Raw genomic sequence first — 12,926 nt, 5'->3', positions numbered from 1 at the left:
ATTTTAAAACATATCTATATGTATTTAAAAGTATAAATTAGGGGCGCCTGGGTGGCTCAGTCAGTCGAGTGTCCGACTTCAGCTCAGGTCATGATCTTGCAGTGTGTGAGTTCAAGCTCCGCATCAGGCTTGCTACTCTCAGTGCTTAGCCTGCTTTGGATCTTCTGTCCCCACCTCTCTCTGTCCCTACCCCACTTGTGCCCTCTATTTCAAAAATAAATAAAACATTAAAAAAAAATTAAAGTATAAATTAGAGAGCTGTTTTGCCGACACTGTCCATTTTGTAGCTGAAACCACTCATGGTGAGATTTTTTAGTAGAGCTGTTTTGTGATAGCAGGGTCACTTGTTGTGATCCCTTCCTTTTGTTTACGTGGAAGTTGGAGGAAATTGTGAAGGTTGTGGCTAGAAGAGGTTTAAATTCTGTTAGGAAGATAACAAAAAGTGAACCAGTTGAAATCTGGGAGTAGTCTAAATTTCAGCATCTAAACTCCATGGAATCAAGTTGGACCTAACTTTATTTAGTTTACTGTTTTATAGGAAATAATGTTATAATAAAGTTCCAATGTATTATAGTGAAAGTAGCCTTGTCAATAGGCAGTCATCCTATGATGTATATATAATAAGGACTATGCTGTTTTAAACTTTTTATTTTGAAATAATTTCATTACTTTTTTAAAAAAATTATTTTGAGAAAGAGGGAGAGAGAGTGGGGGAGGGGCAGAGAGAGGGAGAGAGAATCCCAAGCAAGTCCCGTGCTGTCAGCGCAGAGCACCATCCCTCTCTGAGCTTGATCCCATGAAGGTGAGAGCGTGACCTGAGCTGAAATCAAAAGAGTCACTCAACTGATGGGAGCCACCCAGGCGCCCCTGAAGTAATTTCAAATTGACATAGAAATTACAGAAATAGTACACAGAGATCCAGTATACTGTTCATCCAAATTACCTCATTGTTAACATTCTGAACATTTCAGAATAAGGTGTGGACATGATGTCCCATTACCTCCCCTTAATATGTGTCTTCCTTCCTTCCTTCCTTCCTTCCTTCCTTCCTTCCTTCCTTCCTTCCTTCCTTCCTTCTTCCCTCCCTCCCTTCCTTTCTTTTTCTTTCTTTCTTTTTTTAAGTTTATTTATTTTGAGAGAGAGAGAGAGAGAGAGAGAGCCAGAGCATGAATGGGGGAGGGGCAGAGAGAGAGAGGGAGAGAGAGAATCCCAAGCAGGTTCTGCTCTGTTAGCACAGAGCTTGACGTGGGGCTCAAACTGACGAACTGTGAGATCATGACCTGAGCCCATAAAATGCTTAACCAGATGCTTAACCGACTGAGCCACACAGGTGCCCCTACTGTGTATTTCTTAACCCAGGGTTCCTCTCCCATATAACTATAGTACAATCAACAAAATCAGGATATTAAAATTGATCCAATTTACTGTCAAATCCACAGACTCCATTCAAATTTTGCTGATTATTCAATTATGTCTTTCATGCATCTAGGATCATATGCTACATTTAGTTGTCAAATCTCTTTACTCTTTTCTAGGCTGAAACAATTTCTCAGTCTTTCCTTATTTTTCATGAGTGTGATATTTTTTTGAAGAGAGCAGGCCAGTTACTGTGTAGAATCTCTCTCAGTTTGGGTTTATTTAATGTTTCCTTATGATTTATACCTTTTTGGCAGGAATATTACAGGAATATGCTGTGCTTTTCTCACTATCATTTCAGGAAGCACATGATGTTGATTACCCTATTTCTGTGGTGTGAACCTTTTATTACTTGGTTGAGAAGGTATCTTCTGGGTTTCTCCCTTGTAAATTTAGTTAATGAGAATATTAGTGTATATTGGGCTTGGAGATTACACTGTGTCTCTATGTCTAAGTGAATATGGATAGTTAGCATTTACCTACATGTATCTGTCTACTTTCTCTTGTTTAAAAAAAAGGAAAAAAAGGGGCAACTGGGTGGCTCAGTCGGTGAAGCGTTGGACTTCAGCTCAGGTCATGCATGATCTTGTGGTTCATGGGTTGGAGCCCCGCATTGGGCTCTGTGCTGACAGCTCAAAGCCTGGAGCCTGCTTCGGATCCTGTGTCTCCCTCTCTGTCTGCTCCTCCCCCACTCGTACTCTGTCTCTCAAAAAATCAATAAACATAAGAAAGAAAGGAAGGAAGGAAGGAAGGAAGGAAGGAAGGAAGGAAGGAAGGAAGGAAGGAAGGAAGGAAGGAAGGAAAGAAAGAAAGAAAGAAAGAAAGAAAGAAAGAAAGAAAAAAAACTTTAAAAATGGGGTTATAGAAGGTCAGCAAAGGGTGGGTTTGAGATTTTGGGTGGGTTTAAGTGGGCATTTTGGCAACATGGCTTCTCCTTTGGCATGTTTAACTATGATGTTTAACAGACATCCTTGCAGTTGAAGACACTTTTATTTTTATTTTTTATTTTCTTTTTAAGATTTATTTATTTTTGAGAGACAGAGAGAGACAGAGCACAAATGGGAGAGGGGCAGAGAGAGAGGGAGACACAGAAGTCAAAGCAGGCTCCAGGCTCTGAGCTGTCAGCACAGAGCTGACGCGGGGCTCAAACTCATAGACTGTGAGATCATGACCTGAGCCAAAGTCAGATGCTTAAACGACTGAGCCACCCAGGCGCCCCTGAAGACACTTTTAAAATAAAATTCTCTCCTAATGATGTCTTGAGCCCTGCCACTCGATGGGAATCAGCAGAACCTGTAGGATCATATTTGGAATTGACATTCTCTATTGTCATTTTGTTCCTGTTTATTTTTAAATTTTCTTTTTGTTTCACTGGAAAGGAATGATGATGCTCAGTTTTAAAAGGTAAAAGTGTACAAGTTGCTTTGTTACAATACAACTAAATGTGTACACAAAGGAAAAGAAAGAATGTTAATTGGTAATACGTGTTTTGTGAGGAGATACTTCACAGCATATGTAAATATTCTATCAAACTTTTACCCATTTAACATTTTAAGACCTTTATTGATGATTTTTGTCTGACTCAATTACTTTGTTGTCAAATGATGACTTAAAAAATATTTCATCATGTCTTCTAGACTTATCAGTTGGCATTGTATGGTTGTCAGGTTTTTCCCTTCCCTTCCTATTCATTCATACATTTATTTATATTGGTATGGGCTTATGGTGTTCTATTACAATGTTACTATCATTATTTTTTTGATGCTCAGATTGACTCAGACTTGGCAAATGGGAACTTTGTCAGGCCAGTTTCTTTTTCTTTCTAATTATTTTTAAAATCAATTAATTAAATTTTTTTTTATTTTTTTATTTTTGAGAGAGAGAGAGAGAGAGAGACCATGAGCGGGGTGGGGGAGAGGGGCAGAGGGAGACAGAGAATCTCAAGCAGGCCCCATGTTTACTGCAGAGCCGGATGGATGCAGGGCTTGATCCTGTGATCCTGGGATTATAACATGAGCCAAAATCAAGATTTGCACGCTCAACCGACTGAGCCACACAGGTGCCCCTGTCAGGCCAGTTTCTTTGTTGTTTTGACAAGTCCCTCTACTCTGAACGTTTCATTACTTTCTGCTCAAGAAGATGTCTCTGGCCTATCTGGTATTTTTCCTGCCCCAGCCCTGGACTTAGTCATTCCTCCAATGAGCCCTCGTTTCTTTCAGTAGAGAATGGTATTTAGAAACCAAAGGTCTAGGTGTTAGGTGTGTTCACTGATACTGGGGGCTTAGGAGATATCATTGCTTCCACGTTCTCTCAGCAGATGCTGCTAGAAAACATAAATATACACACACACCCACATTCCTATATTATTTTCTGTTTTTGTGTCTTATCTGTGTCTTTATCTGTGTATTAAAGAGGTGCCTGGGTCGTTCAGTTGGTTAAGTGTCTGACTCTTGATTTTGGCTCAGGTAATGATCTCATGGTTTGTGAAACTGAGCCCCTTTTTTGGGCTCTGTCCTGCCCTTGTGGAGCCTGCATGGTATTCTCTCTCTCCCTCTCTCTCTGCCCCTCCCCTGCATGTGTGCACTCTTTCTCTCAAAATAAATAAATAAACTTAAAACAAACAAACAAACTGTGAGTTCATACCATTACTTGCTGGGATTACTTTCTTGAGTAGTCCACCTCAGTAGCTCATTTGAATTCTTACCAAAACCAAAGTGACTTGGAGACAATTAAAATTATAAGTACTATAGGGGCACCTGGGTAGCTCAGTTGGTTGGGCATCTGGCTTCAGCTCAGGTCATGATCTCCCAGTTTGTGAGTTTGAGCCCCGTGTCAGTCTCTGTGCTGACAGCTCAGAGCCTGGAGCCTGTTTCAGATTATGTGTCTCCTTCTCTCTCTGCTCCTCTCCCACTCGTGCTCTGTCTCTCTCACTCTCTTTCAAAAATAAATAACACATTAAAATTTAAAAAAAATTATAAGTACTACATAAGTAAAAATAATAGAGATTATTTCTTTTTAACTGGTCTGGGATTGGGGGCAGATACATTTTTGTAATTATAAAGAAATAAGTAAGAAATTTCAGGCCTATTTTTTTTTAATGTTTTTAACGTTTTTATTTATTTTTGAGACAGAGAGAGACAGAGCATGAACGGGTGAGGGTCAGAGAGAGAGGGAGACACAGAATCTGAAACAGGCTCCAGGGTCGGAGCGGTCAGCATAGAGCCCGACGTGGGGCTCGAACTCACAAACTGTGAGATCGTGACCTGAGCCGAAGCCGGTCTAATTCTGGTCAGCATTTTTTTTTGTGTGTACAGTTTAGAACGTTAAAAGTAAGGGTCTTTTTTTTTTTGCCTATTTGTTATAGGAAACGAGACTACGAAGGCTATTTGTGCTCCCTGCTGCTCCCTGCAGACTCCAGAAGCTCTGCCTTTGCACTGAGGGCCTTCAATGTGGAACTGGCTCAGGCTGGTATTAAATACCTTCAAAAATTATTTGCAAAAATGGTGAAAATATTTAATGCTGAATAGTAAAGAAATATAATTTATATGCTGGATGTGTTTAAGTTCTCCGCTGGTGATTTCTTTGTCCTTCTTCTAGTTAGGCTTATCAATTAAATTCCAAAAATAGGGGCGCCTGGGTGGCGCAGTCGGTTAAGCGTCCGACTTCAGCCAGGTCACGATCTCGCGGTCCGTGAGTTCGAGCCCCGCGTCGGGCTCTGGGCTGATGGCTCAGAGCCTGGAGCCTGTTTCCGATTCTGTGTCTCCCTCTCTCTCTGCCCCTCCCCCGATCATGCTCTGTCTCTCTCTGTCCCAAAAATAAACGTTGAAAAAAAAAAAATTTAAAAAAAATTCCAAAAATAAACTAGCTAACAAACTTAACGATTCTGGAACTACCATTCTGGAATTTTAATTTCTTTTATCTAAGGTTATTATAAAACTATGCAATTAACATTTATGTTTGTCTGTTAGTTGAGTAGGTTAATCACATTCTCACTGTTTATAGCAGTTTTCAAAGCACTTTTTAAATGACGTTTTAGCTTTAACGTGAAGTAGGCAATAGAAGTAATTATAGCAAACCCAGGTCTTAGATCATACTAACTCGCTTTTGTCTAAAAAATTACAAAGGAAGGAAAGAGCCTTCTTTTTCTTAGAATGAAAGATCATGGGCTGACGTAACATGAATTGGAGGATGGAAATGTGGGAGTTGAAGTGGTATGGCTTTGGTCTTCTCAGTAAATTAGATGGAGGGCTCAGACATTAAGAGTGAGGGAGCAGGGGAGGGTTTGAAATCTCAAAGAAAGTGCAAATTTTGGCAGGGCTTCTCCAGTGGATAGGATAGGAAGTGAGCTAGGAAGGAATGAAAGGATGTGAGTAGAGCACTGAGGCACAACTGAGGTGAGACACTGAATCTGCAGACAGTCTGATAGATTCTGGCTGTATTTTTGTTGGTGTCTTCTAGATGTCATGAGTCCATTTTTTTTTTTTTTACCTCATCCTTTTTCAGGCATAAACTGAACATCTGCATCTTCAGCACAGTGTAGCAGTAAAGAGTCCCCATGGTGATCTTCCATTATCGCTTTACAGTGATTAAAATTCCATTTTTAATGAACAAACCATTAGGGTTCTCCCTGAATTGTCTGTCACCTTGTAGGAGTGTTTTGCTGCTGCTTTACACACACAGTCTTGTTCGTTCATTCATTCATTCATTCATTCAATAAGTATTTGATTATCTCAGATATGCTAGGTACTGTTTTAGATCCTGGAGTATAACACTGAATAAAACATATAAAGCCCATGTACTCAAGGAACAAAACAAGTACTGTGTAATGTATCAGATAGAAGCAAGTATTATGGAAAAAAAATTAAGGGGGATGGGGAAGGCTTGGTATTGCAGGGGCTCTGATTTTACAGTGGTCAGGAAAAACCTGAGAAGGTAGCATTCGAGCAAAAATTTGAAGGAGGCAAGGGAGTAAGGTATGTGAGCAAAGACTATTCTACACAGAAGGAACAGGAAGTACAAAGGCTCTGAGGTGCAAATGTACCTGATAAAAGGCCAGTGTCATATAGCAGATGAGGGAGGAAGGGCATGGGAGGTTAGGTTAGAGGTATCTGGGCCCGAAAGGCAAGGTCTTGGAGACCAGTGCAGTCACTTTGGCTTTTACTCGGAGATGGGAAACCATTGGAAGGTTCTGAGCAGAAAAGGACATCAAAGCTTGGTCACATTTTTAAAAGATTACTCTTGATATTTATTGAGAATAGACCATATACCACCAGGATCTGAATACTAAACATTACTAAGAGACCCACCCACCACCAAGACCATTAACAAAAATAACTTTTCATGTGGAAATAATTGCGCACACACAAAGGTAAGAATAGTACAAAAAATACCCATAGACCCTTTCGTTAGTATTCTGCCACACATGCTTTGTCGTTTTGTCTATATATTTCATTCTATGAATCATTTTAGAGTATCTTCACTACCCATGGCCCTTATCCCTTTAATCTTGAGCATGTATTTCACAAGTGAGAATATTCTCTTATGTAACCACAGTAATCAATTTGAGTAAATTTGGTGTTGATACAATGTTTAATCTGTCTGGTTTCCAATTTTGTCAAATGATCCAATAATGTCCTTTATGGCATTTTTTCCCCTTCTGTACAGGAGCCAATCTAGGATCATGTATTGCATTAATTTTCATATCTCTAACCTCCTTTAATTTGGAACATTTTCACAGCCTTTGTCTTTTATGACATTGACATTTTTAAAATAATACTTTTCCTTTTATTTTTTTATTTTTAAAATACTATTAAAAATTAGAATGTTTCTCATTTGGAGTTGTTTTGTTTTTTGTCATATTATGCATTCCTAGTCTAATATTACTAAGTGATGTATGTCCTTTTCAGCAAATCATAAGGAGGCATGAAATGTCCCATCTGTCTCTTATTGGTGATACTAATTTTGGTCACAGTCAAAATATTAATATTTTTTCCTTGTTAAATGTGAGTAGACATTTTAAGACCATGGTCCTCATCAGAATTTACCTCCTAGATAGTCAACAGGTACATGAAAAGTTGCTCAGTACAACTAACATCAGGGAAATGTAAATCAAAACCACAGCAAGATATCACCTCACACATGTTAGAATGACTGGAATCAAAAACACAAGAAATAACAAGCGTTGGCAAGGATGTGGAGAAAAGGGGACCCTTGTACACTGTTGGTAAGAATGTGAGTTGGTGCAGTCACCATGGAAAATAGTAAGGAGATTCTTCAAAAAATTAAAAATAGAACTACCCTATGACCCAGCAATTCCACTTCTGGATATTTATCTGAAGAAAATGAAAACACTGACTTGAAAAGATATCTGCACCCCCTTGTTCGCTGCAGCATTATTTACAGTAGCCAAGATACAGAAGCAACCTAAGAATCCGTTGATAGGTGAATGGATAAAGAAAATGTGTAAATATACAATAGAACATTTTTCAGCCATAAAAAAGAAGGAAATCTTGCCATCTGTGACAAGTTGGATGGACTTTGAGGGCATTATGCTAAATAAGTCAGACAAATATATGATCTTACTCATATGTGGAATCTAAAAAACAAAAAAATCCCCAAAATTCATAGATAGATTAGACTGGTGGTTGCAGAGATAGGGCGTGGGTGTAAAAGAAATGGGTGAAGGTGATCAAAAAGTATAAACTTCCAGTTACAAGTAAGTCATGAGGCTGTAATATATAGCATGGTGACTATATTATATATTTGAAAGTTGCTAAGAGAGTAGATCTTAAAAGGTCTCATCACAAGAAGAAAAGGATTAGTAACTGCATATGGTAATGGAGACTTACTGTGGTGATCATCCACAATTCATATATCAAGTTATGTTGTACACCTGAAACTAGTATATGTCAATTCTGTCTTGAAAAAAACCTTACCTCCTAGATTTAGCATGCATTGGTTACTCCTGCCTGAATCTAACAAGGCCATTCTTAATCAGTAGTGGGGAGATGGTATAATAATTTTCTTTTTAAAAATTACTTTGTGAATGAATGAATTTATTTAAATGGACATACAGTAAAAGTCACTTTTGTGGTGTACAGTTCTATAGGTTTTGAAACATGCGTAGAGTCATGCGTTCACCATTGTGGTCATGAGAAAAGAACAATTCCATCAACCCAAAAAATTCCCTCTTGTGCCCCTTCGTAGTCAACCACTCCCCTCCCCCATAATCTTTTGCAAGTCCTTCTGGTTCCGTTATGAGTTCTGAGTGTGCACAGCATAAGATACACTACTTTTTTTTTCTTTTTTAGAGTTTGCGAGTGAGGGAGAGGGATCAGATGAGGGAGGGGTGTAGAGGGAGAGAGAGAGGGAGAGAAAGAGAGAATACATAAGCAGGCTCCACGCTCAGCATGGAGCCCAATGTGGGGCTTGATCCTGGGATCATGACCTGAGCCAAAATCAAGAATCAGACGCTCAGCTGACTGAGCCAGCCAGGCGCCCCTAAACTACCACTTTTTTGAGCCATAATTTCTCTATTTGTAAATGGGTATATTGGTAATGACCCTGTGGGTATGTAGTGAGGACTGAGATCAGATAATCTCTGGGACAGAACCTAGCAAAGGGCCTGGCACTCGTAGACATTTGGTAAATGTTACTTCCTTCGCTGCTTCCTCTAGAAAGCCCCTGGCCCTATTTCCTAGGTTCATCTCCAGACTTACACATAATTTTACCATCACTAATCTAATGAAGATTGTTTTTCTTCTCTTATGCTTACTTTTAAAAACGTTTTTATTATGGAAAATTTTTGAATATATATAGAATTGGAGAATGTAGTAAACTTCCATAAACCCATCACACAGCTCCACCTGTTACTAGCTCATGGCCAATCTTGATTTTTCATCTCTCTCCCCACCTACCCCATCCTCACCTCCAAGTTATTTTGAAGTAAGTCTCAGATAAATTTTTCCATCTGTAAATATTGCCATATGTATCTCTAAAAGATAACTCATTTAAAAAATAACTACAAAACCATTGTCCAACATTAAAAATTTAGTAATTCCTGGGGCACCTGGGTGGCGCAGTCGGTTAAGCGTCCGACTTCAGCCAGGTCACGATCTCGCGGTCCGTGAGTTCGAGCCCCGCGTCGGGCTCTGGGCTGATGGCTCAGAGCCTGGAGCCTGTTTCCGATTCTGTGTCTCCCTCTCTCTCTGCCCCTCGCCCGTTCATGCTCTGTCTCTCTCTGTCCCAAAAATAAATAAACGTTGAAAAAAAAAAATTAAAAAAAAAATTTAGTAATTCCTTAGTATCATTAAACATCTAGTGTTCAGATTTTTCCTAGTTGTCTCTTTCTCTTCAAATCAGGATTCAGATAAAGTCCACATACTGCAACTGGTTCATCTATCAAATTTCTTTTAATCTAATTGTCCGCCCCCCACTCTTTTTCTTGGCAATTTATTTCTAGAAGATGATCTCCTATTTTTGAATGCAGACCTTGAAAATATTGGAAGTAGTTTGCAGTTTTATTTAGGAACCTCTTAATGACAAGAATTTGATTGATATATAACTTCAAGGAAAAATTAAAACAAATATACAGAGTTAAACTTTGTTTTTGGCTGAATTATGTGGTTATGCAGTCACAACTACTGATTTTGAGACTGTGAAGGAAGAGTGCATTTATTAAGGTTTTTGAATGCTGTTTACAGGTTAAGGACTCAGTCTCTGAGAAAACAATTGGACTGATGCGAATGGAGTTTTGGAGAAAAACCGTGGACGACATATACAGTGACAACCCACCCCAGCAGCCTGTGGCCATCGAGCTGTGGAAGGTAAAAGCAAAATGCTACTTTAAAAAAAAATTTTTTTTTTAACGTATATTCATTTTTTGAGAGACAGAGACAGAGTGTGAGTGTGGGAGGGGCAGAGAGAGAGAGGGAGACACAAAATCTGAAGCAGGCTCCAGGCTCCAGGCTCTGTGCTGTCAGCACAGAACCCGATGTGGGGCTCGAACTCACGGACCATGAGATCATGACCTGAGACGAAGTTAGACACTTAACCAACTGAGCCACCCAGGAGCCCCACAAAATGCTACCTTTAATTTATAAGTGTTATTTGCGCATACTTAAAAAAAATTTTTTTTTAATGTTTATTTATATTTGAGAGAGAGACAGAACACGTTTGGGGAAGGGGCAGAGAGATGAGACATAATCTGAAGCAGGCTCCAGGGTCTGAGCTGCAAGCTGTCAGCACAGAGCCCAACGTGGGGCTTGAACTCATGAGCAGTGAGATCATGACCTGAGCCGAAGTCAGACGCTTAACCGACTGAGCCACCCAGGCACCCCTTGAGCATACTTTTTGATGCATACAATTTGGCTAGTGGCTATGGGGAATCTATCCTGAAAAAATCTTAGGCTCATGTAATGTTCAAAGCTGTTAGTTTTGATAGGAATTTTAAATCATCTGCTAATAACCTGCACAGATCTTTACTGAATTTCTTTATTAAAGGAAAAAAAAAAAGAATCTGGTCCCTTTGTGTTACCAACTACTTATTTGTTTTCCACATATTTGGTTGTAGAAATTGAACACCATACATTTTAGAAAATGTTTTATTTATTTTTAAGAGAGAGAGCACGAATGGGGAAGGGATGGGGGTTGGGGGGCAGAAGATCCAAGGCAGGCTCTGAGCTGTCAGGACAGAGCCTGATGTGGGGCTCAAACCCATGAACTGTGAGATCATGACCAGAGCTGAAGTTAGACGCTCAACTACTGATCCACCCAGGCACCCCAAACCCCATACATTTTGAAGCAGTGGCAGGTTAATTGTTCTATCTGCCCAGCAGCTCCTTATTCTAGTGCTCCAATCCATTCCGTGGGCTGTAGAAAAACGCATACTGATCTTTTGTGAAGGGAGACTTGCGATCACCATTGTCCAGACACAAATGTAAAACTGCCTTGTTGCATATTCATTGATGAATTTTAAGTATTAGAGAATGGAAACTTATGGGCTGGAGAATTATTCGGACAGCTAGATGTATACAGTGAATAGTTTCACATTAAAGCAGTTATATGGATCCCTCATTCATAAACAGCCACGCAGAGTTCTGAAATGTGCTGCACCATGACTGGAGGAAGGGAATTAGGTGCCTTTTGTCACTGATCTGTGTCCCCACTGTAGTGTGATGAGTGCTAAAAGACAGGTTCTGTAACGGAGCCACGGACAGGCCTGACAGGGGTGCCCCTCTTCTCAGGTCTGCACACCAGCAGAGGCAGGCCCCGTACCTGGGCCCCCGACTGACTTCACAGAGCCCCAGTAAGGATGGAAAAAGCCAGGCCCTCCCAAGTCTGGGACTGAGAAGAAAAAGTGGATGGGAAGCTGTGAGTATTAGATTAGTTGTTTATCTCTGTTTACCTCACTTTAAGAACCTCAACCTTGGGGACTCCATTTGGAGAAAAATTTTCTCTAAAATCTAGAAAAACTATTCTTTTACACTCAGACATCCCCGCAGTGGGGTTTATGCTAAGGCTTGCATCCTTAGAGGTTCCTTCAAGACAAATTTATCTTGTCTTGGCCTCTCTCAAAAAAAAAAAAAACAGAAGACCCATCTGAATTGTAGAATGTTTACACATATGCCAATTGATCCGATTTTAATAGCTCTTTAAATGTTGATGATTGCTGTTGACCAGCTTTCTGATATGACCAGTGTTGAAGGTTAATATGAATATTTGAAAGAAGCAGGTGGTGGTCATAGCAGATGTCTTGATTGCATGTTTACCCTTCCACACTCTGCTGGAGCACATGCTTTTTGCACACTGTCCAGGAAAACTTTTCATTGGTTCTTTAGAGAGCATCAGGTTCTTTTAGAAGATTAAGTGGGGAAAGAGTGACAGTGTATTGTGCAGGGAGAACTTTTCTGCCGCAGTGATTCATTAGTGCTTTTAGGATGCAAGATAATTGCATATCTGTAATTACATGTGTATTTCATATGGTTTTCTCCATTTCTCTGTGTATTAATGTTAGTTGCAAGCTTGAACTTATGTTTATAGCCAAGGTTTTTATTCTGTTTGGCTTCTGTTTTAAAAATTGTTGATACTTTATTCAGCAGATTTTCGCTGCTTATTAAATCCTTGTTTTTTTTTTACCTTGATCTCTGATTTCCTTCAGAATCAGACAGAAGAATTATATTTTATGGTCAAGGAACTATAGCTGTTATGGTTTCAGCCTTGAGTAAACAAAAATCTGACTTTCTATGGTTAAATATGTATTTAGTACTTTTATGTGCCAGGAATGGTACTTGATGGTGGTTACAAAGATCAAACGTGCCTTGCCCCACTCAGACATGTACAAAATAGAACAAGATCAGGACTCTGTAATGACTGAGGAATCCCAAGCTGATTCCTGGGACTGGGGAGAGGCCTGCAGGGAGTCCTGCCATGTAATAGCAGCAGTGCTGAGAGCTTTGCAACCAACACTGTGCAGCTCCTTTAGCTTCTGTTAGTTCCTGGAAGGCAGAATG

General features: G+C 39.7%; 2 protein-coding genes across 9 annotated transcripts in view; one reads left to right on the top strand and one right to left on the bottom strand.

Moving 5' to 3' along the window:
• Positions 1-12,926, bottom strand: part of TP53INP1 (tumor protein p53 inducible nuclear protein 1) — a 156,957-nt gene that overhangs the window by 99,400 nt on the left and 44,631 nt on the right. The window lies entirely within an intron of this gene.
• NDUFAF6 (NADH:ubiquinone oxidoreductase complex assembly factor 6) overlaps positions 1-12,926 on the top strand; it is a 31,885-nt gene that overhangs the window by 2,906 nt on the left and 16,053 nt on the right. Inside the window, exons 2-3 of one of the 3 annotated variants that reach the window (XM_047088834.1) lie at positions 4,781-4,880; positions 10,119-10,241. In XM_047088834.1, the coding sequence (XP_046944790.1) occupies positions 4,781-4,880; positions 10,119-10,241 (223 nt within the window). Of the gene's footprint in view, positions 1-4,780; positions 4,881-10,118; positions 10,242-11,545; positions 11,788-12,926 lie in introns of those variants that run through there. The other 2 variants (XM_047088833.1, XM_047088832.1) reach the window with 2 other exon arrangements.

Source organism: Lynx rufus, unplaced genomic scaffold (assembly GCF_022079265.1).
Source record: "Lynx rufus isolate CCGP_SWC_20201006 ecotype Redwood Valley unplaced genomic scaffold, mLynRuf1.p SCAF_26, whole genome shotgun sequence".
In the NCBI taxonomy this organism is placed as follows: Eukaryota; Metazoa; Chordata; class Mammalia; order Carnivora; family Felidae; genus Lynx; species Lynx rufus.
The sequence above is the reverse complement of the archived record's forward strand: the minus strand, read 5'-3'. Positions and strand labels throughout refer to the sequence as shown.